The following is a 24,066-nucleotide window of genomic DNA, read 5'->3' as shown; positions in this document are numbered from 1 at the left end:
CAGTTACAATGCTTCCTATTTTCTGTTGTTAAAGGTTGACTGTACAATGGCAAAAAGCACCAGACCAATGAGGTTTTTTCTTTACCCTGTGTTTCAGTAAAACTGCTTTTATCCATCGAGAGAGGAATTCATTCCTCTTTCTAGATGTCACGTTATAGCAAAGACTGAACCTCTAAAGAGGGTTATTACTGCTGAGAAACTTTATTCAGGATGAGAACGTGACATTAGAATACAGGAATTATAGAATGGCTACAATTAAGCTTTTCCTAAACAGGTTGCTCGGCAGAATTTTTTTTTCCCCTGTGTCTATATACTCGTAATAAATCATAATAGGGTCTAAATGTATCTATGGTTGTCTTCGAAAGCCACGTAAACAGGACTGCTAATTGCCTTTATATTGGAATTCTACTTCTAGGAAGGCAAGACAAGGCACCACAAGCCATGTATACAAATATGGATCTTTACCTCTTATATGTCAAGCTAACCTCATGGGTATATAAAGTAGCAAAAGCAGTAGGACGCTTAGAAAAGTCGGGCTGTTTTTCATAAAGCCAGTGCTTACCAAAAAAATTAGTGTATAAAAGTGTTTATGTGAGCATTTTCATGTTATTGCAGGATGTTAAATATTCCAAAAACAACCTACAAGGAATAGCACTTTCCAGCTTCTAAAATTAGTTAAATATAAAAGTATCTTTACAAAAAAATAGGCATATAAGTCTAGCATTCTTTGGAGTTGCTTATGATGGTCTTTAAAAAATAACCTAGCAGTTTATTTCATGCATCAAAATCATTAATTTTAAACAAGAAAACTATTCCCTGGTTTAGAAATATTTGAAAATTGCTTTTAAAAAAATTGCAGTGCTATTCCTCAGTGTTGCTGTAAAAAGATTATGTATAGTAGTGCAATGATTATGATAATGCAAAATTGTAGTCCACATACGTGGAAAAGCAATTCAGATCCAATCCAATGTAAAGGACCAGGTTCTCATGCACCGTTGCTTTACAAGAGTAACTAAAAGTTTCCTTTCAGAAAAAAAAAATGCATAATATAAGTTAAGGCAAATGCTATGTTTAAAGGTCACTTTAGCTTTCTTCAGGAAAAAAAATAGCTTAAAAAAAGCTCCTAAAAAGATTCCACCTCTACCTGCTGTAAGTGTGTGGTCTTATATCAACTAATCATTGCACTACTACTCACCACATACAGTAGCTATCTGTCAACTAGAACATTAATGTTTACAGGTACTTCATTTATGACAGTACAGGCTTTTCTAAGTAAATATTGCCAGAAAGAACTACACAAAAACAAAGGTTCTTAGCTACCAAAAAGAAAGCCACTTGTAATTTTTAAGGTGAACAGAGGGCAAGCATTGGTTCTTTTGGTTTCATGAAGTAAAAGGGCATCTCGATCATTATTCATCTGCAGCAACTCAGAATTCAGGACAAATGGAGGTTTTTTTGTTTTTTTTTGAGTCCGTCAAGCTCTTGAAGACACACAGCTAAGCACTACCTGAACTGCAAGCTCCCCCCTGTAGCATTCAGGCCTGGATTCAAACTTCCCTGAGGTTGTTCAAATCCAGGTTTCCCCATTTGTGTCCGTTCTTAATCATCCCTGTGATTTCAAATCCAAGAAAAGAAAAATTTGTGGCCAAATATTCTACAAATGGCTCTTTTTGATAATAAGCTCCCTTCTACATGTAAATGGCATAGATGAGCAGGTACAGTTCAATGCGCCACAGATATGACAATTCTGTGTAAATCTTCTGGAAAAGCAGTAAATTCCAAAATACATAAATATTCCTTGTACCATACAGAAAGAGAGGATCCTAGACCAATTCATAGACAGGGACCAAATGTTTGCAAAGAAAAGTAGCGGGGGCAGGATAACCCTTCACACTGAAGGATCATCACCCCCATGCAATATTAACATAACTGCATTAATGATATTCAGACTTGCTATGAAAGGAGGTAAGGAAAAACAAGCCTATAATTAAAGTCTGCAAACTTTAGGTAATTACTGTACCTGGTCTATCCACCATAACTTTGAATAACTGCAAGTTCATGCAAAAAAAATTGCTATCTTATACGAGAAGAGCAGTCTGTTAGAAGCATTGTTATGGGATATGCAAGAAGTCATCTCTTTTGCAAGTGCTGTTTACTTGGTGAGTCTCTTGGCTACATCGCTGTAAGCTATTTCAATTTCTTTGTCTCCAGGACAGGTATTGGTGAATTCATCCCTGCTATAAGCATTCGTCAGGTATCTCCAAACCCCCGTCATATTCTTGGGGATCTCAAAGTCGCGGTATTTTTTGGCCACCACCTAGAACAAAAGAATTAGGTTATGAATTCATATGCTTCAGCTTAAACCAACTTGCCATTCTGTGTCCACTCCAGCTCACTCTTCTTACATTATCCTTGCGAAGTGTAAGCTCACAGCTGCTTCTACATTCAGTAGGACCTGCCCCTCTGGGATGTGCCTGGACCTGGCAGCAGGCTGTCTTGCTCAGTCTGTATTACTGCCCTCATAGGAGATAAATACCTCTACAAGAAGGCAGAAACTTAATCTATAGCTCCATCTGCAGTACAGAACTGACAGAGATCGTGCAAGACGGTGAAAAGCAACCAAGCTGTTGTTATATGGGCAAATCTTCACTCCCGTAGTTATCCTGTACTACCTATTTCAAGAATTCCAATGTTTTCGTTTTTTACAATCCTTGTATTTTGCATCGTGCTATTTACTTTGTAACAAATAGAGCAGTCTCCTCTCCAGAGGTGAGAAAGCAGCCACTTAACATCCACATGACACTCATTTTCCTTCCACTACTTCATTAAGTGTCGCAACTTGCTCCACAGGAGCATTTTGCCGGTGCAGTAAAACGGGATTTGGCTTGAACCACCTGCTATCCTGCTCACCTGCCTGTTCACACCTTCCCTGAACTCAACTCTCACCTAATTTAATGTATGTTTAATACCAGAGACACAATTATCTGGGAATTTGCATCTAGTTGAAACGAGATGGACACCCAAGTGTCATAAACCATCAGCACCTTTCACTTCATTATCGTGTTAAAACACAGAACATGTCACAAGTCATTTACCTTGACAATATGTAGTTTTGGTAGCAGGTTGCAGTCTGCTAATGTCATCTCATTGCCATCCAAAAACTTGCGGGTAGAAATTGCAATATCCTCCATGCTATTTTCATCTATCTCATCAGGAAGAGGAGAGTTCAGATACTCATCCAGCTTCTGGAGGGTTTTCAAGAGGCCACGTTCTAAGCCTACAAAGGAAAAAACAGTTTTAAAAACAAGAAAAACAGTCAAGCCATGATGCACACACGTATCAAAGCAGGTTACTATTTAGAACACTCAGCAACAGTCCTGAAACAGAGTCAAAGAATGGAAACAAAGTGAAATAGAAAGGTTTATAAAGATAAATCATTAAAAATTTCATAAAACTCCATTCCAAGAGATGCTAAAACCAGGATGTATTTTCAAAATAAAGATGTAGCCTGGAAATCTGGAGCAGAAGGATCATCCCCCTCCCCACAGTGCTGCTAGCTCAGGCTTCCTGAAACAACTTTCCTCCTGGAGCACCCAGGACACAGCACGCACGGAAGGATTCCCAAGGCCAGCGCAATCTGTGGCAATGCCACCACCGGAGCTGCCTTTGTGGTCACTAGTAGCTGCTTTATACATGAGCTTGCACTGGTTTAAATAAGCTAGGGCTGTCCACAAGCATTTATTTTGGGTTTAAAAGTGGCTTATGCCAGTTTCTTAAGACTCCTCCTAACTGGTTTAAACTAACGAGAATTAAGCTATTCCAGGGCTTGCATTCACTTAAGTTTAATCTGTTTAAGTCACGTGTTCAGCTCAACTGGCACAAGTGGACGTGCAGATTGCACTTGAAGAGGGTAGCTGGGAACGGCAGAGGGCAGCACACCCCGCGAAACGGAACAACTTCTGCGAGAATATCACTATTTGCAAGTGTTTTGCCTCCTCCCTTTGAAATATTGCGGAAAGGCATTCCCACTGCGTGACTCCGGAGCTTGGAGAGTGAAAGCTTGGTGCTAAATGACTTAAAATCCACTCGCTGCACAAGGGATTTAGATTAATGAGACTTTGTGTGTGCACCGCGCGGAAAAACCGAAGGTGAAACTGAGACCAACACCGGGAGCAGATGGAAAGCGCCCTTCCAGCGTGGACTTCGAATCGGGTTCCACTCCCACTATGGAGAGTTCAAAGCATGATTAGTGACCTGCACTAAAGGCCTGTTTAAACTATAAAGTGCTGTGCATTTTCAGAAGCGCAATACTGACTGCAAGATTATAATAGCAGAAAGGAAAACGTGAAAAAAAAAAAGTGGGGAAAGTCAGCAGTCAAGAGCTGCAGAAAGTCCCTGTACTGCATATTTGCAAAACTAGTTTGACTACAAAGAGAAGCCCTGTCAATATGTTAGGACATTGTCTTGCACAACTTCCAGGTAACATTTTGGAGCAATGCCTCCATGCTTCCCTTCAGAAATCACTAAGGCTCTACACGTGCCTCTTTCTTGAGAAATGCATCCACCCTCATGCATCCATTAAGGCCAAGGCAGAGGACTGAAAACTTCTGTCAAAAGGAGAGATAAAAATATCTCAGGCGTCCAATAGCCGAGAAAACTGAAGTCGTTCCCCACAGCTAACAGATTTACACATGAGTATTTCAACGTATGCGACTAAAATACTGAAGATGAAGGTGAGCAACTTGCAGAGAAAACCCACAAGCCTTGCTCTGCATCTCTTCCAAGGTAGCCTCTCAAAACGCATTCCCATTCCCTGGAGTTAAGGGGCCGGAATTCAGGAATGACTGAGCGGCATTCCCAGCATGTCGCTGGAATCTTATGACTGCTCTGTCAGGGCATACTAATAATTCTTGCATCCTATTATTGCTCCAAAGGATTAAAAGCTACGTGTTCCCATAAAGGAAGACTTTGATCTAGACAATACAAGCCCCAAGATCTGCCATGATGTTTGCTTTTTTGCACATTTACAACCCTCAAGTGCTGCAGTAATGAGTGGGTCAGGGTTAATCATCAGATGAACAGTGACAGCACTTACAGAACAGTGAATCTTCATGGTGTAGAGTTGTATTAAACTGCTCAGAAGCAGTTATTACCACTAGCTGGTTCCAAAACAGAAGAGGAAGACAGGATAAATAGTGCTGTTTTTAACTGTACACACAATCCTCAGGAGTTCTTCAGAATATTTGTCCATGCCATTAAAACTGCAAGATGACTGTTTGATGTATTACAAAAGAGATCTGCAGATTTTTTTCTCGATAGAACAGCTTCTTGAGGACTTTCCCTTGAAGTTACTTTAAGTAACAATATTGTCTGAACATACCATCATATCCTGCCCTAGCCTTGAGAGGGCAAATAGGAGCAGGAAAGAAAGGCAGCAAAATGCAAGGAGCAGCTCTAAAGGCAGCACGCAAGACCGCTATTGACCACACCAGACAATGAAACACTTGGCCCCAAATAACCTACCTTCATTAGCCTCTGGTCTAGAATTTTTGATAAATGCAGAAAATTTGGCAAATATATCCATTCCAGCAGTGTTAGATTCTGGATGCTTTGGTGAAAGCTTTAGGTACCTAAAGTAGAAAGGATTAAATCTTCAGTACATTTGGGAGAACAATGATCATCACATATTTGTTAGCATGAAAAAAAAAAAAGTTAATTCATCAACTTTTTAAACTTTCAGATTACTTTGGAAGATTGACATCTCACAGGCAGTATCACACATCCTCTCCGAGTTAAAGATTTTTAAACCCAGCACTTTTAGAATCATTTTTCAGGGAGTAACAAAGCACATTTCTTCTTTCCAAATCAGGCATATAGTCCAAGCAGTGTCTTTGAAACAGGCCATGGCTAGAGCAGCTCCCTCCCTCCCCGCAGCACAGAGAGCTGCCAAAGGCCAGAGCCCCGTCCTGGAGACAAGAACACAGTTAGGGACCAAACACACAACTGTCTGATAGGTTTGTTCTGTTCACAGGAGCTGTTTTGCTTATTTAAATTAAAAGATCATGGATCCCAAATCCTATAATGAAAAAGTAATGTTTCTCCATGCTGAAAAGACAAAAGCAGTTCAGTTTGCTAGAGGCAGTGCCTCAATTTTGCCATTGCCTGCCAGTTGAGGGAGAAGGAAGCCAAGAGTTCAGGGAACACTCGAGCACATCCCACGCTTGCACTGTGTGGTCTAATTATATCAAACACTGTTCAACATTTCCCATCATAACTTCCAAACCCTAAAGACTGAATCTCCAGGGCACATCATTACGCCTCGTGTGAAAGAGCTGTATTTTTAAAAGCTTACTTCCAATTTGCATTTAGCAATCACCAGTTTTGTACAATTAGCAGCTGTCCATCTACTTATAGAAAGCTACACGAGGAATACTGGGAAATATTTAACATGAAACATGAAGTTCTTGATACTTCTGGACAGAACAGAAATACGACCAGTTCTTCAACACTGAAATACCAGCTTATTTCTAGAAGAATGGCTACACTGAAGAACTTCCTAAGCAATGCAGGAAACCTCTCTCTGAACACACCATCTAATCTAAGGTAAGACTACCGAATGAAACTGTTAGCAAATAACCAAATTATTATCATCTTAACACTTACTTGGGTGGACACAAAACATCTTCCAGGAACTCTTCAATCTTGTTCACATCTGTTTTCACTTCCCCGTTGAACGTTATAAAGGGAGGATGAGTGCCTGGAGCCAGATTTTGAAGGTCTGCTGGTTTTCTGCATGGAAATACAAACCAATACAAAAGTAAGCATAGGACCTCCATGACCCTGGCCTGAGGTTTGTCTTTTCATGGTATTTCAAATGAACAGAAATTCAAAACCCTACAGCATAGCATTTTTAGTATTTCCTCAATAACAGTTAAAGTGCTTAAAACCTGCTCCTTATTCCTTCCTTTAGGTTTTATCCCAAGCTAATAATTCAACGTTGAATAGTGCAGTTGAGGGGGAATAAAATATCACCCTCTTCTGGGCATCCAATCTCTGTCAAGGTCTACAGTATGGAGTTTAAAAATAGCATAATCTGAGATCAGTGATAATCCTAACCCCTTGCACAGAGTTTCTCTTGAAATAAGTGAGTACAATGTATAAAACACCTAGTAAGTGTGCATGGGCTCTGCTTCTAGGCAAGGTGACAGATGCTCAAAAAAAAAAAAACACATAAAAATAATCAAGATCAAAACTTCTTTCGGTGGAAAATCTTACTAAGAGCTGAATGCTTGGCAAGGGGAGGAGAACCCTCTTTCCTCTACCTGGGTCTTGATGCCAGAGTGACAAGGAATGACACTGCAGGTATTTACGTAGAGCCTTGCACGCCGGCCACACGTGTGCACCCACCTAGGCCATGCCCCCAGGTCCCTGCGCCGTAAAGCTCTTGTATTTGTTTCATCAGTAGGGCCAGATAAAAAGTTGAAGTTAATCCAATAACGAGAAGTGGATTTACTGCAAGCTATAAAATCCTAAGCATCACCCAAAAAGCTGCAGTCGATTTTTCCCTGGTAAACCACCACGATACGGGTTACCCCCATGCTAGTGCAATGGCCTCGATTCGAGTAGAAATTAAATTCTGGCACCACTTGGCACTTCTTCAGGAGCAGCACTTAAAACTTCCTGTGATAAAGCTACTGACTGCAGCCCGGGATGACAGCTCGGCCACACGAGCACGGATTTTTCTGAGATCTTTTCCACTCAACGAGGAACAACAGACGCTATCTGACCTGGTAGGAAGTTGGCCAAGATAAAGTTGCCCCTTTGCTACTGTTTGAACAAACCCAAACGGGAGAATAACCCTTGAACAGTGGCCCCATTCAGCCAGACTTCCAGAACCAGGAACCCCTCCTGGAATCCCATTCCCTTATCACAAATGGAGCATTTAAGCAAGGAAGAGAGGGGACAATGGCAGCTTATCAGTATATAGTTCCAAAGAGCACCTGTGACATACAACTTGGATGACTATGTAAAACTAAAGAAAACATTTTTTCACTCGGGAGCATTAAGCACAATATTTTTAGCAAGGTGACAGATGGTAGATATTAACATTTTTTATAAATTTGATATTTTTCAATTCATTTTCAAGCTTCCCAAAAGTCATTTCTCACTAAATAGCCATCACTCTCTTACTTTTAGGATTTAAAGTCTGTCATCAGTTAATGCTTTAAGCAGCTTAACACTTCATTTAAATACAGCTTTGTAACCCACAACAATTACGGGAAGTCATTGTGGCTCTCTTCCAGTTTTGCCTGTCGGAAGGATAAAATTCCTCTTTAGGAATGTTATTTTACAAACAAACTGAGGAGGCAAGACCACCGGATTTGCAGCAATGCAGGCAAAGGGTAGATTTCATTTCAGAAACAGAGAATTTAATGAAATATCCAAAGAGTTTCCCAAAGAACCAGAGCTCTTCTATTAACCCCTCTGGTCATTCCAGTTGGGTCACCTGCATCTGTCATAAATAATAATTTTAGAGATTAACATCCCACAGCCAAAGCTCGGACATGACACAGGGTTTCACTTCCAGTTTGCCTCCCTTGCCAGTAGATTGTGAACAATCCCTGGCTCCTCACGCACAAGCCCCAGTCCCCAGAGCCCCATGAGTGCACTGGGATATCCTTAAAAGGCCAAGGGTGTCAGTTCAAACAAGAAGGCAATAAAGAAATAAAAAATAATCCCTATAGGGAAGTTTACTTCAGGGGTAAAACGGGGCAGTACAAAAGAAAAAAAACTTTTAAAACAAAGCCCTCCCTTCTGCAACCACTCAAAACACTTCCATGAGCTGGTCATGTCTGTGTCATAACCGTCCCTATATTTATTGTGTATTTGGTGGTAGGACCACATGAAATACCTGGCTACTGCTGGTTAATTAAAACAGGGAAACTGCTTAACATCAGAGTTGAGCTCTAAACACCCCATGGCTCTGCCACAAAGCAGAAGAGCAATTAGAGTCCAAACAGTCTCTTGAAGATCACACAAAAGCCACCCCCAGATGCAACATGCTCTGCAATGATACATAAGTTACATTAATACTGCTATGAGGGTTTGGAGAATAATGTGAAGAAAAAATGCCAGCAGGGAAAAAGCGCCCTGTCCCTAGCCCTAAATTGAAGATACATTCACCTCTGGGCTGTATTTAATACTCACCAAGCCCTGTATTTAGTCTTTGTCCTTCAACGTAATTGTTAAACCACACGATCAAACGTTCAAAATTGGATTTCCAAACCCAGCTGAACCCAAGCTGGCCTCAAACGTTGTTCCAAGGCTACCAAAGGGTTCGTGTGCCACAAACCTGCCCCAGTCACCAGAGCAAGTCCAAGCTCTGCACGCCAAAACGCTGCTGCGAGCGGCAAAGAATAAAGTCTCTGTCTGCCTGCACACAAGCCAGAATGGCACGACTGATTTGAAAGGGCGATGTGTCCCACTTAGTTTTTCTGTGCACATTTTTGTGTTCAAAGTTATAAAAAGTAGACTTTAGATCTGCTAAATGTTCTTTTGTTAGCGTATTACTATGTTTAATGCAATTACGGAAAGGAAAAATATGTCATAGAAAGGCAATGAAGTTAAATTCAGTTTTTCCATGTGTCCCAAGTTACTTGTGAACTTTTGTACCCAGCCATGACCTTTCGAGTCTCAAAACCAGCCAAAATTTGCCTTTCTGTTGTAGAGAAATTGCACCGTCTATGAGGCAGGAACATGCTTTGCAAGCAAACCCACAGTTTTTTGGCTAGCAAAATAAATTTGGATGCATAAAACACTAGAACCCAGTTTTCTGGTGTATTTGTGTCTTTTCTATATTAGGCACAAGAAAAAAAGCTCCAAGTTGTTAAAAGAACAAAAGGAAGGCCAATTCAACAGGAACCCTTGGCATTTTTATGGTATTTCTTAGAATGGTTCATCAGTTCTAACACTTCCAAATAAAATACAGTTCCTTCTACCTTTCCTACTTGCCCAGCCTCCGAGAGGGCAGCAGTAGGTTGTGTGTGTCAACATTAAAAGTAAAAAGTCCACAACTGCAAGCACTACTTAAGCACAAGCTCCAAACCACAGGCAGTGCTAGGTGGAGGATGCACATGGTTTGTGTGGCAGCAACAATTATATTTGCAGGAAAATCCCACAGAGGCCAGAGAAAAGCCTAAAGCTGCTCCAAATGCACGCTGCACAAAGGCTGCTTTCTTCCCCTCTGCTTTTGAGCCCTCTGCCTCGGCCATATTACTCATGTAAATATATACAGTAGTTGCCAGCATTGAAGTAAGCAGCACGGAATTAGGTAACATCTGTCGGCTGAAAAACAGTATTGTCCAAGTCAAAAGGGATGAGGGGCAGCGAGGTTCTTTCTTAAAGAAAAAAAGGGAAAACATACTTCTCTTGCAGAAAAGTTACAAAAGGGGGTTAAGTGTAGCAAATATAATTTCTTCCTTACACATTTTACTAGCTTTATTCTTTGAAGCACACTGTATATTTCTATTGGCTTTATCTCTGAAAATAAGGCTTGGAAGCACGAACAGTCTCCCCTTTCTCCAGGGAGTTAAGTGACTAACAGGGCACCAGCGGTGTGAAAACATTACTTCATACTGAAAACAAATACAAGGGCTCTGCTGAATTTAACATTTCCACTTTTAATAGAGTACACCCAGAGTTAGGAAATCGAGATTCCTGAGAGAACAAAGTCTCTTCGGTTACATTTACAAGTAGCCATCAACGAAGACAGCATTTATGTAAAGGTGGCCTCCTCCTGGTATTCTGAAACTTCACAAAATAAATCATGCAAGATCTAGAAACCCCGGAAACACCAAACATTGCACTTTTGCTTCTCAGAAATAAAAAAGAAACAAAGATTCCTTACCTCTTCAGGTCAACTGTGGTGACACTAAATACCACTCCCTTCAGCCAAAGGATCATGAAGAGCCTCTGCGAAAAGGGGCAGTTTCCTATGCTCTCACCATCGCTGCCAGCCTGCAAAAGAGAACACAGCACCTCTGTTAGACACTTGTGTCCCTGTGCAGTTCTGCAATTAGGCAACCAGAGCTATAAGTCTTTATCACATCGCAGGTGTTGCAAGGAAAGACATAATTGTAAGTACATAGGGACTTAACTGACAATGCAGTAATATTCCAAAGGCACTTTTTATAGGCAATTTATCAATAAGTCTTTGTCCTGTCACAACAAAAGTCCATTGCATAACAACAGTAACAGAAAGGCACTCCAGGACATTCAGTGATAGCATCGACTCATGAGCGCTCTCCGACAATGAAGTACGCATTGCTGAGCCGGAAAACTTGAGTTTTTAGGGAACAAGTCTCAGACACTCATAAAACCTTAAACCTCGCTGTCAAAATCCAGCCCTGAGTACACAGTTATTTTTCTTCAACCCTTCGCCAGCTTCATTAATGAAGATTTGCAAGAAGAAAAGAAAAGAAGCTGTCTTTTTGCTCAAGCGCCAACTGCCTTCTTTATGTTGGGAAAGTTACGTAAAACTTTTCAGCAGATGAACAATAGCAGATTGTCCCGGCAGCTGGCACGTGGCGTTCGGGGTCTGGAAGAAGTGACGTGCACACACAATCGGGGAACACACTCAAAAAGCAGCCCAAGCTCCTCACCCCCAGCACATCAGTGAAGCACATTGCAAAGGCCCAAAGGGCCAAAGCAGAAATCTGGGGCAAAGTGTGGTTAAAATGAGACATTCTGTGTTATAGTAGTGAAAATCATGGCCTGTTGTATGTATAACAGTTTTAAGAATTCTGCCAACTATTTAAATGAATGTGTTCCTACCTTGTAACATGTGAACATTAAGAACTACTGTTCACTCTGGAGCCTACTTCCTTCAAAAAACAATATTGAAAGCTACAAACTTCAGCCAATTTAAAGAAAATTTTTGTACTGCCCATGCTGATTCTTGCTTTGAAAGACATTATTTCTTCAGAACTGACCTCAGGCTAGAATTAATAGTACCCTCAGCAATGTTATTTAAATAAAAGTACATGAGTTATGCTGCAGCAATAGCACAAGCGTGCATGTCCTTGTCCAGTAAGTGTCAGTGAAGCTTTATCTCACTTATTCTGATGGAAAAGCAAGCACGTTTAAGGCATGAAGCTTTAAGTCACCTTACAGCAACTGTTCACGTTGCTGCTGTCAGAGAAGATGCCTGGATCTGCCCCATGGAGCGTGTTCTCAGCCTGTCCTACTCACAGGAGCCAGTACACGGCTGGCAGATTAGCTTTCCTTAGCCTTCATCTTTTATTCAGCACTTCTGCCCTGTAAACCAGAGAGCAGACTGGTTCAACATGACATACATTGCCAGAAACCGTGTTTTATATGAACTGAGGAAGCCTTGAAATAGAAAGAATAAAGCCATGTAACCAAGAAGCGCTGGATGCAGCTGCTTGTCATCACCGCACAGACGAGGCATTAAAATGCATTTACACTTTAGTACAAGCTTCTACAATAACTTTTCTCCTCTCCCCAGGCAAACACAATACTCAGAATGAACAAGGGGCTTAATGAAGAGCATTTGTTTTTATTTAAGCAAGAGGAACTACTTGGATAATTTGAATCAGAAAAAAACTACAGTCCGCTAACATACAGTAAGTCAAACAAAACCTAACGCATTTCAACAGCTGCAGCTGAATACCTAAACTGAGCACACATCTTCATGTCTACTTTCAAAAGTTTGTCCCACTTATGTTCCAAAAAGTCCCAAGTTATTCTGAGCACATACTGAAAAAGGAATGCGGCTGGAAAGCCAAGAAACGTTTGGCTTCAGCGCTCTTGAGCTGAGGAATTCTGCTCTGTAACTGTTTACCCGAGAGGTTCGTCTAATATCGTCTTTATTTGATGCACCCAGAGCTACCAACCACATCTCTTATGACCAGTCATTAAGAGAAACACCAGCCTGGAGATGCAACATGTTCTCCTTCAACCACAAAAGCGTTTATTATTATTATTATTTTATTATTATTATTTTTTTTTTCAGAGGGAGATGAACTTGGTAGATGTTTTAGAGAGCTGATTTTCTCCACTGGAATAGAACTGTGCTGACACTAAACTACAAGTCTTTCCATTTTGTAACAATATTCTGAAATCTTATGTGACTAGTCACACAAGAGATGAATCAAATAATATTTTTTTTCTTAAATGCACAGTTAGAAGGCAGAAATTTAGCCAGAAAATGTATCTTTGAATTCAGGCCACAGCATTCTGCAGCATCTTCAGTGTTTAACCCCCACGACCACCAACTTCACTTCACAGGAGTAAAGAAAACATTAAGTCTTGACTTCTCTATACTAACTCAGGCTATTCTTTAAGACAAAATGATGCAAACCTTCCTGCATTAAAGACTATTTTCCATTATCCTGTAATGAAGCTGCTATCATCCACCAAAGGACTTGAACATAAGAGCAGCATGAAGTTCTTAACTACAACAGAGTACCAGGTATTGCATTCGCTGCATTTTTTTTCCCCTGTCTGGTTGTAAATCATGCACTGCACACACCAAGGCAAAAGGGTATTTTTCACTAATAAGTGAATATTTTGCTTAAAGATTAAACAGAACATCAGGTTGATTAAGACCCACGACCAAGTCGTGCTTTGCTGCAGACACCACCCGACAGACTGAGCCAACATCTGCCATAGAGAACTTGTCACAGCGAGAAAAGGTTAAAGATGTTCACTTGCCTTGGACAAAACTGTCACCCTCCAGGACACCTTAAAATAGAAGGCTGAAAAGGTGACAAAATGGACCTTAGATTAACTGTTAGACATGACATTGAGGGAAACGACTGGGCATTCCACCACTGCAGCACATACGCTGCAGTATAATGTGGAACCAGGGCTGCTTTTTAAAGAAACTTAAATAAGGATGCATGTTCAAAAAAGAACAAAAGAGTTACAAAAAACTTAAATAATAGTGCACTTCATTGCAGTAACAAAAATAAGCTTGACTCTCAAGCAACAACCTGTGCAGGTTACCACTACCAAGGTGCTGAAATTACTGAAAGGAGGAAAGAACCACTCAATAAAGGAGGAAATAACCACTTAGAAGGATCCCCAAACCATTAGGACACCATTTTAGAGAAGCACATCACAAAATACTTCTTTGCCAAGGATGTCTAATGAAGCTACTTGATTATACCACCAAGAAAGTACCATTCCCCTGGATAAATCTGTAACCCACAGAGCCTGGAAAATTAAATTGCAAGCAAGTAAACAGATTAGGAGAAAAAAAAAAAAAAAGGAAAAGTTTAAAAGCCTGGGGAAAAAAGTAGGATGCAAGCTCATTACGTCAAACCAACCAACCAATCTTGCCTGTTTCATGGACTGCAATCTCATTTAAAAACTGAGTAAACTACAATAATCCTACGTGGATTTGTATTTTAAGAGGAAATTGTTCAAGGTAAACTAACGAAGTGATTCAAGGGGAAAGCATGTAGCAATTCCAAACCCCAGAGATGAAAGGGCACAGGAAGGAGTGGTTGGAGGCTCCTCCTCGCATGACTACTGCAACCGCCCGGCGGGATCAGCCTAAATCCTTGCAGCGTCAACCCAGACCTTTATCTTGCCAAGCTGGATAAACGGAATTCCATGCTGTTGACTGGGAAGGGTTCTCAGATAAGATGCAAATCACTATGTCCATGCAAAGACTGTAAGGATGTTTAAAATAACACCAATCAAAAGCTCCGTATGGTGCCTTATGCTGTTTCTGTTCAGCAAATGGATGGATTTTTATATCTAAGCATTTGCTTTGCAAGACAAAATGTGTCTTAAGGAGTGCCAAATATTAATGAAGCATCATCAAAATTAAAACTTTAAAAAAAAATCAGTGTGTTGAGGAATTCTGGACTAAAAAAAGTGATTTATATGTAATAAACGATGTTATTCTCACATAAAGGAGAAAGGGAAAGAAGTGGAAATCACTTTCTACATATACTTTGCCTAATGGGATGTTACTGGCCCAAGCTGTGATGTGGATCCCAGCTGAGGAGTTTGAATCACCTCACTACAAAACCAAAGAGGGCAGAAGAAAGAACAATTCTTTGCCCAAGACAGTACTAGCAGCTGTACAATGATTATGTTGCCTTACCTCGAGGTTAGGATTTACAATTGGCAAGGGTGTTGAATACCTAGCACGCTGACACACGTCATGTTCAGGAACCAACTCTCCTTTAAAAGCCTTTGTTAAGAGACAAGAAACTGCTGCACATTTAAAGATCCATGGTGGCCTCTTGAAAGAGACAGGAGCGAAGGCAAATCTCAGACAAAGATTTAGTCAAACACAAAATAAGCCCGCAGCATCCATTAAAAAGGAAGCTAATTCCCTAATTCCTACAATTCTTTTCCTATATAACTCTGTTCTCTAACTGCATTATTAATCTCCACCCTAATTTTCTCCACTACTTAGCAACTGCTTTTAAACATGAAAAGCAACTGTTTTTTTTTAAGGATGTGGCAAGATAAGCATACACCTCATTATCATTTACAAATAAGAAAATGTCTTGCAGGAAAACCATGTACCTTAGTTTCCACGTTTGAGACAGCTTGGTTCAGAAACCATGAAATGAAGCTGTCAGCAGTTATATCACAGCCCTACAGGAATGGCACCCATCAGTGCAGTCCCTTTATTTGCTCTTTAAAAGGGAATTTAAGAAAAGCTTGGTAATTTGGTACCAATTAGATTTAAACTCGCAGACAAACAAAAAAATAATTTTAGCTCCATAAAGTAATTTAGGCATTTGCTGCTATTATAAATAGCTAGAGTCCTTTAACAAAAGCACAGGAAACAGAGGCAAAATGCTCATACCTGGAATTCACTGCAAATACAAGACAAGGTCCAAGGAAAAACAAAACTAATTAACTTCCTGCGTAAATCAGGGAAAGGAATGCTTATCTTCTAGTTCAAATTGCCTCTTCCAGTCCCTACCCTTCAGATAAGCCACAACTGTGTTAGATACTTGACTGTGGCAGCAACTGGCCATGTATAGGATGGTGCTATTTCTGGAGTCTTGGGATGTTGCTCCTAACAACAACAACAACAACAACAACAACAAAAAAAACTAGACTTGTCTTGAACAATTCCATGCAGTGTAACACTTTGAGGGGAAAAAAAAAAAAAAAAAAAAAAAGCTTTGGGATTTTCGTGATATATTAAAGTAGCTTCATAATTCAGCAGGAATTAATTAAGCATTTTCAGTTCTTTAGAGAAAATAAATTATCCTGTGTTCATCCTTTGGGAGAATCAGATAAAGAGCCTGATCAAAAGCTGTATTAGATACTAGTGTATCTTCACTCCTTAGCACTTTAAGTTAACTTCTTCACTATGAATACAAAAACTTGTGATTATTGTGGATAATCACAAACTTTTTTTTCTATATTAACATAGGAAAAGAGTAATCAAGGTATTAATTAACCATAGAAACTGGCATCTCATCTCTACTCCCTCACTACTATGCCTTTAACAAAGCGATTCCATTGTAATGAACTGGGGTAAGACAAACCTACCCAAAATGACTGAAATTTGGTATGCAGCAGCCTGACACATTCTTACCATATTGTAGGGCAAATATAGAAGCAGGCAGTTAAGCAGACAGCAATGTTTGCTTAGGTAGTGCTTGAAACTCGCCTTTGGGTACCTGACATTTGGACTCATTGCAAGCAACCGCGTCCCCTCCCCACCCCTCAAATTTGCTAAGGAGGCACAGAATGTGCTTTGGCCCCAGTCCAAACCTCTCCACAAATGAGGTACCTCTAACACTTACAGGAAAGAACTGCAGACTTTGTTACTGGGGCTGAGAAGGCCAAGGAAAATCTCCGTCTTTGCAATTTAAATATTCTTCAAACAACCCTATGGGCATGCATCGCTCCTGCAAGATGGAAAACGAACATCTCTGTTTATGTTACATGCAAAGCTAGTTTGCAGCACTAAGACAGGAGTTGGGCAGGCAATTAGGAGCTGCTCAAGCTTTGTTCCATGCACTGGGCCTTCTCCAGCAACACTCAAGCCGTTCAAGTTGCCAAGTTGACTTGGAATTAACCTAGGAGCAGAAGAGCCAATGCCAAGTGCCCAAATGAGATTCACATCAAAAGCAATGAATGGAGCAGGCAAGAACTCTGATAAAACAAGGAAAATGGCTAAATACGCAACTGCTTCCAAACCAGAAAGTAAACTGCAGTGTCTGCAGAAGAATGTGCCTGTGGGGAGAAAAAATAGCTGAAATTCTCAAAACTCACTGAAAAAGAGCCATAGTTTTGAACCTATGCACCTTGATCACAGCACACCTAAAAGTTGTAGCTAGGAACAATATTATCTTAGATTGCAAAGGTGTTTGATTATTTTAGAGTAGATACCACGGCTTTGGTGGATGGTTCTTTCCTTTTTAATTTGCACTTTATTGCTTCTGGTTCCAATGCAAGTATTGGGCAATTGATTTATCAAGAGGCAAACCTATTCTACATCCCTTGGGATACAGTATCCAAATTTTTCATTTGCGGAGTGGAACTTCCTCCTCAGGACATTTTGCCTCATCTCATTAAGCTACAGTACAGCATGTCTCAGTCGAGTGAGTAATACAAGCTCTGAGAGACTAAAGAAATGCATCTATGATTACTTTGATTTTATTTTTAGACAAAACCACGTTAAAAAAAAAAAAACCAAAAACTATTTCCTTTATTTAAAAAAGCAACCCTCAAAGTACAGACTATTCAATTCTAGCCAAACTAGTAATGCTTTAACAGAGCCAAAAAAGTCTGAAGCTGATCCAGTAGCGCTGACTGATCTCATTAGCTCTTCTCATGAAAATATACAGATATGACTTCACTCCTGGATTACACTCCTATATTTAGTTTATACCTAATATGGACATTTAGTGTACAGAACTGAGCCATTTCCTTTGCTCATGTAAAGTTCCTTGCCCTTTGTCTAACCAACAATACAAGGAATAAGTCTGAACTCTTAGAGAACTCGCACACAAAGACAGCTGTAATTAATAGCAGTTTAGCTTATGTTTTTAACTTCAGCATAAATAAACACAGTGTTCAGAGCTATGAAATCAGATTGTGCATATTTAACCTGCTGGAAAATAAAGTATTCGCAACAAATTTAAGAGATTTAGCTATTAGCCTTCACAGAAAAAAATATTCTAAATAATGGATTTAATAATGGTGCTCCTGAAACCAACTCTCTTTGAATTCAAAGGAAAACAGAGTCATCATTTTGGAGGTGGGGAGGATAATTATTTGCAGCTAATGCAACTAACGAGCACAAAAGGAGTACTTTAATACCCTTTTTAGTGAAAATATATTATTTTGAAGTTATAAATATTCATAATTTGAGAGCCTACACAGCTATTAGGTACAGTTTACCTAAATACTTTTTTTTTTAAAAAAAGATTACTTACAAATATAGATGTCAAATCTTAGAACTCCACCCAAACTATTTTTAAGTGCTATGTCTGGCCCAACCACAATTTGGAATTGACGCAGGCACCGTTATAAAAGCGTGTAGGCCTTGTATTAGCCACATCAGAGCAAATACTAACTCTCCCATTTAAAAGAGAATCTGCACATTGTCTCACTGGGGAGAAGAAAACCAAGCGCTCAGAGCTTTTCTGTCCCTTTTGACTAATATAAACTTTTAACTTGAACCCTCAAAGTACAAAAGTCACTTTCCAAAGTACATAAATTACTATTTAGCTAAACATTCAGTGAATTCCCTGGTTAGACTCTCCCACACATAGGTTTATAAATGACAGCTTGGTCTGCGAAAATTCACAAGCTCAAAAACAAGGGCCAGCTCCAGAACAGGTTACTCCTCTGTTCAGCCTATTCGCACAAGGAAAACAGTGATACTTTTGAAATAATACAAGGAGAACTCCCCCCTTACTGTTCCCTCCAGAACACTGGGTCAGGAGAGCCGCTAGAAGTCTGGACAGTGCTTTGAGTCACCTCAAGATGCTGATATTGTCACTGTGCTGCCCTCTAAGAGTCTATCAGAGCCTCCCATTCGCCTCCTAACAGTGAGTTCATATGAACATTCCTCACCTCATGTTGCTCTCAACAGTCAATAATTATTTCTACCTACAGACAAGGTTCCCCTTTCCAGAGGCTTCTCCTTCCCAAATATTTTCAGATGATCTTTGATGCTGTGTGTAGCACACTCTTCCCATACTCTGTGACTTCCCTACTGCACACATGCAGCGGCAAGCTGAAAACTCAGACCACTTAGGTCCTTAATGTGCATATTCCCCCCTGACCTTTGATAGTTTCAGAGCATAAAGTTTGTCCCAGAGTAAGCATTCAGATACACAGAGGATTGCTTCTCTGGAGCACATAGCCTGGGACGCTTCTCATCTGTGAAAACTGAGAAATGGTTTGTCTTTACAGCAGCATCTGTGCTCCAGGAATGCCCAGGGCATCTGCAGCGTTTGCAGCAGGGACTCAGAAGAACCACCCCAGGTGACCGTACAATCCTGACCGTCAGATTATCAGACTGTGAAGGGCACTGAGCTGAAACTCAGGAACTCGGCTAGTTCTCAAACCACTCTGCGAGGAAGGGAGGGAAACGGCACAAGTGTCAGGCATCTTCCCACTGCAAGGTAAAACAGAAGGTCTCTTGAACATCTAACCAAACTATCTTGAGGTTAATCGGAAAGGGGAGGATATGCCAACCAATAAAACCACTGACACTCAGCTTTAGTGAGAAGCAATTCCTGACTGAATAAAAGCTAAAGACAAGGAGGTTTCTGGATATGAGAATTCTCACAAGTTCAATGAGCACAGTTAGCTGGTCAAAAAAAGCAAAAAAATGCTGTAATTAGGCACAAGACATACCAAGATGTTTATGCCTCAGCTTATAATGGGGTCTCTTATGATGCTCTTGTATTTGCTCAAAAGCAATAACCTGCACATGAAGTTGTTATCTATACCAAATGCATATTAAAGGCAGGCTCAGAAAATTCTCAGGTGCTGAGGTTATTACATCATAACCTCCAAAGGATAATCTTGTATGCAAGAAAAAAGACTTATCTAATCAGATTATCAAGCGGCAAGCCTGCCCCAGCAAGATTTTATCTGAGAAGCAACACTGCATGTCTCTAGCCATGCTATTTCCTAATGTAGATCATCTTTTAAATTTTGTGGCTGTACTGCAGTTGACAAACAAAAAACAAGGATGACAAACAAGTCCACAGGATGTTGTAATCAATACACAGCACCTCTGCTACTCCAGCATAACACAAAAGAGCTGAAGTGAGGATACTCACCAGCAGTGAACAACCAGAAAACAGAAACCTGAATGATTTTCACGCAAATTATATTTGCTCTCACCCAGCACTGAACTAGCATCATTGCAGCCCACTGTGCAGCCCTCGTTTTCCAGCCATGGACTCATTTCATTGAAAAAAGGTCTCTAAAATGGATGCAGATCCTGGAAGCAAACAGTTTACTTGTCAATTCTAATTCGGATTAATGTGGATATACAGAGTGTAGACAGGCTTCTGTATACAATCGTTGTCAATGCTTTAGAGCTGGGTGTCTAACCAAACATGAATTCACAGCATCTCTATGAGCAGTAGAATTTAGATAGGGACGCTATCTGATTTTTCCAAACAGGTGCCCCATTTCGCAACAATGTCTTACTTGAAAGCGGCCAGATATCCAAGGCCTAATTAATTTGCAAGCATACACACGCTAGGGAGGTTGAGAGCATCTTCCTTAACGATTACCCACATGTAATCCACACACGTTACCATAACCCAACACCTCGTGTCAACAGATACACGACTACGAATTACTTGTTTGTTGAGTTTTTTCCCTTCAACACTGAATTTGTTGGTGAGCTGTGTCTTCACCTTGCCATTAAGGAGGGACGCAGCCACTGACTGCCCTCCAGAACAGCATGGGCTGAGCCTTGGGCAGCTTCCATCCCCTTCCCTTTTGTGCACCCTCTTAAACAAACTGTGCTCTATTCTGTGGTTTCGCAGATGAGTGGTGGCTATATCAGTCTGCCACACTTCTCAGTTACAATAAAAATCCAGACTTGATCAATTAAACTGCAGTGATAAGTAGCCTCTAAGAGCTGTATCCAAATCACAATGCTGCAGCTCCTGTGCGCGTGCTCATTACGTTGCAGTCTTCACCGCTCCAAAATGCCACTAGGGCATATAAAATATTCTTAATAGACAATAGAAGCAGGCCTCCCTTATTAATAAAACATGTGAACGTAGCAGGAAACTAAATGAAATCAGATACATCACTAGTTTCTCCTAATCAGTTCTCAGAGGAAAGACTTGACAAATATTTACACCACGTTACGAGCGGCTGCAGGCAGCCCACCAGCGCTCTAATGAGAAAACTGCTGAAGTTACTCATTACATGAGATTAAGAAAGACATCATTCACCCCAGTTCCAGCACTGTTCTACAAACATTTTCTTATCTAACCATGTTAACACTACACACACTATATCACCGAATATGAAAATGCGAGCTGCAACACACTAATGCACTGTTTTCTTGAATAAATCAAAGTGATCGAGGGGTGTCTAACATCATTTGCAAGTGAAACGAACCCTGCGTGGGCTCCTCACCATGCAGTGCTACCCCTCCTTCGCCAGGGCTGTTACTGATCACAATTTAATAAGATGCAAACCCGACGTTTGGGCAGGAAGCCAACAGTTCTCCAGCTGCTACACAAATTTGTTTCTCAAGCTTTAATCCATACCTTTGTTTCATCTTAGTCTGGCTGCTACAATCCTTTGTACGCAGGTCATACAGTTGCCGCCCTTCAGCCTCAGGCATTTGGCACAGATTTCTTTTTTTGGTCAAAAAGTGTTTCCTTTACCTCTATATTAAGAGCCTCACTGGCTAACAGCACCCAGGTTGAACCGAGGCCCCATACACAGCTATAATGATTACCTGTGTGTGAAGCCTTGCTCTAATGCTCACTCAGTAACCGAGGAATCTGTCTAGACTGCACCCATATTCAGGTGGAAAATGTGGAATAGAAGAAATCAGACCACCTGTGCTGCCCATTCACTGAACACAAATCACTAAATCAAAAGCTAGTGCTCTTCTAGACAGACATTATTAGCAGTATTGAATAAGCATATATAATTTGCTTGCATTTGTATGAAGTGATTGCCCAAGAAAGCAAGACCTCTTTACCTGAGGATCACAAAGACAGACAAGAATAACTTCTTTTTCAACTTGAGCTCTACCCTAAAGGCAGCCAGTATATGGCTTGAAGTAGTCATTCATAATGCTGGAAAAAAGACTTCCTTGAGGGAGCTAATACTCACTGATAATCCTGAAAATAACTTTCCTAAATCCATGCCAATAAAGACATTTCAACAGAGAGAGAGAGAAAAAAAAAATCCTATTTTTACCTTTCGCATATTCCAACATCCTTACTGGTCCAGTACAGATTTAATCAGAAGCAATGCATCTTGCACACAAGTAATGCGACACTTTCTTCCAGGCTACTCCTCATGTACGAAACAACCTCTTTAAAAGAGCCTCAAAGCTTATATCTACCCCCAAGTCTTTGGGCTATCAATCACTGTCCTGATTTGTGTTGGAAAAAAAGAAAAAAAAAGCCTACTGGCTTTAGGACAGATGAAGGTAAATTGGCATGTTATACTAAAAAAAAGACACTGTTGTAAGTTGTAGATTACTCTGAACTCTCTCTACACTGAAAATCTAAATATTTTGACTAAAATCAGGTCTGGAATCTTCTACTGCACCACTTGCCCTAGGTCGTGTTACTACATTTAAAACTACTAGCAAGCCTAAAAAGGATGAATTCGGCATTTTAAAGAGAAACACCTAATAAATGTTATATTTAGGGGCTTATTTGCAAAGCTGCATCCAGCCCAGCAGAGCTTTCCACGTCTGTCACCACGGGTTTTATAATAAGCAGTTTCCAAAAACTCAAGTGAAGGCTTTCCATTACCTTTTTTTACTGCAATAGAAACTTCATCAAAGAAAAACTGAAAGTTGGAAGAAAGCCTCTTTGGAAAGAAAGTTCATGCAAACAGGAAACAAAGAAAAGAAAAAGACAAATATTGATTATTTCCGATATTTCGGATACGAAGCAAGAAAGAGAAGATGCTGCATCACCAGAGCCTCAGAAGATGCAAAATATTGCATCATACGGCCATAGGCGAATGCAAAACACGCGGAGATGCCATATGGTATCTTGGCTAGATAAGGGCAGCACAACACATGCTCCATTCTTCCACTTGGGAAGGAGGAAAAAAAAAAAAAAAAAAGAAAGAAAGAAAGAAAAAAAAGGGCGATTTGAACTCCAGGCTTCCGCCACGGGAGTTCACATTTCAGGCGGGGCAGGACCCCGCGCAAAGCAACTAGTATTTTTACTGCCTTATTTTTACTGCTTTATTTTTATTGCTTTATTTTTACTGCTTTATTTCGTTTTACTGCTTTGTTTTTACTGCTTTGTCTCCACCACCTGTGTGCGCGCGGCCGGGGCGCCAGGAGCAGCACGGAGCAAGTTTCTCCCTCCCGGCCGGAGACACCCGGCCCCGCCGCAGCCCGCGCTCGCCTCGCGGGGAAGAAATTTCCAGCACGGGAGGGCGGCGCGCGAGCGATTCCCAGGCGGGAGCGCGGCCCCCGCGCCGGGAGCCGAGGGAAGGGGGGAGACGGAGGCGCCGGCGGGGGAGCCCGAGCCCGTCCGCGAAACGCGGCGGCAACAAAAGGAGCGGAGCGGGCGGCGGCCGGGAGCAACGCGGAGCCCCCTGAGGTAAAAGGGGCGGGGGGAGAGCGGGAGAGCGGCGCGGGGGGAGGGGGAGCGCCTAACGGTCGCCGTCCCCCCGCCGCCGCACCGGGGGGAACAAGCGACTGGACGCGGCCTCACCTTGACGAAGAGCTCGATGACGGGCTCCTTGTCGCCCTCCTTGAGCCCGTTGACGGGCACGGAGAGCGCCATGATGCAGCCACGCCGCTCGCCTCGCCTCGCCCGCTGCTGGGACGGCGACGCGCGCGCCACCGCCCTGCGCGCC

The 24,066-nt window shown here is 41.2% G+C and overlaps 1 protein-coding gene across 1 annotated transcript; it reads right to left on the bottom strand.

Moving 5' to 3' along the window:
- Positions 1-1,644: 1,644 nt before the first annotated feature.
- CLIC4 (CLIC family member 4) lies at positions 1,645-24,066 on the bottom strand. Its single transcript, XM_088531150.1, has 6 exons — positions 23,922-24,066; positions 10,907-11,016; positions 6,664-6,789; positions 5,524-5,630; positions 3,096-3,277; positions 1,645-2,317 (listed from the first exon to the last, which is right to left on the bottom strand). The coding sequence occupies exons 1-6, from the start codon at positions 23,991-23,993 to the stop codon at positions 2,153-2,155; spliced, it is 762 nt and encodes a 253-aa protein (XP_088387276.1). The 5' UTR covers positions 23,994-24,066; the 3' UTR covers positions 1,645-2,152.

Source organism: Tinamus guttatus, unplaced genomic scaffold (genome assembly GCF_059628265.1).
Source record: "Tinamus guttatus ecotype Peru unplaced genomic scaffold, ASM5962826v1 Tinamus_guttatus_pri_ptg000397l, whole genome shotgun sequence".
Classification (NCBI taxonomy): Eukaryota; Metazoa; Chordata; class Aves; order Tinamiformes; family Tinamidae; genus Tinamus; species Tinamus guttatus.
Note: the sequence above shows the minus strand (reverse complement) of the source record. Positions and strands in the feature narration are given on the sequence as shown.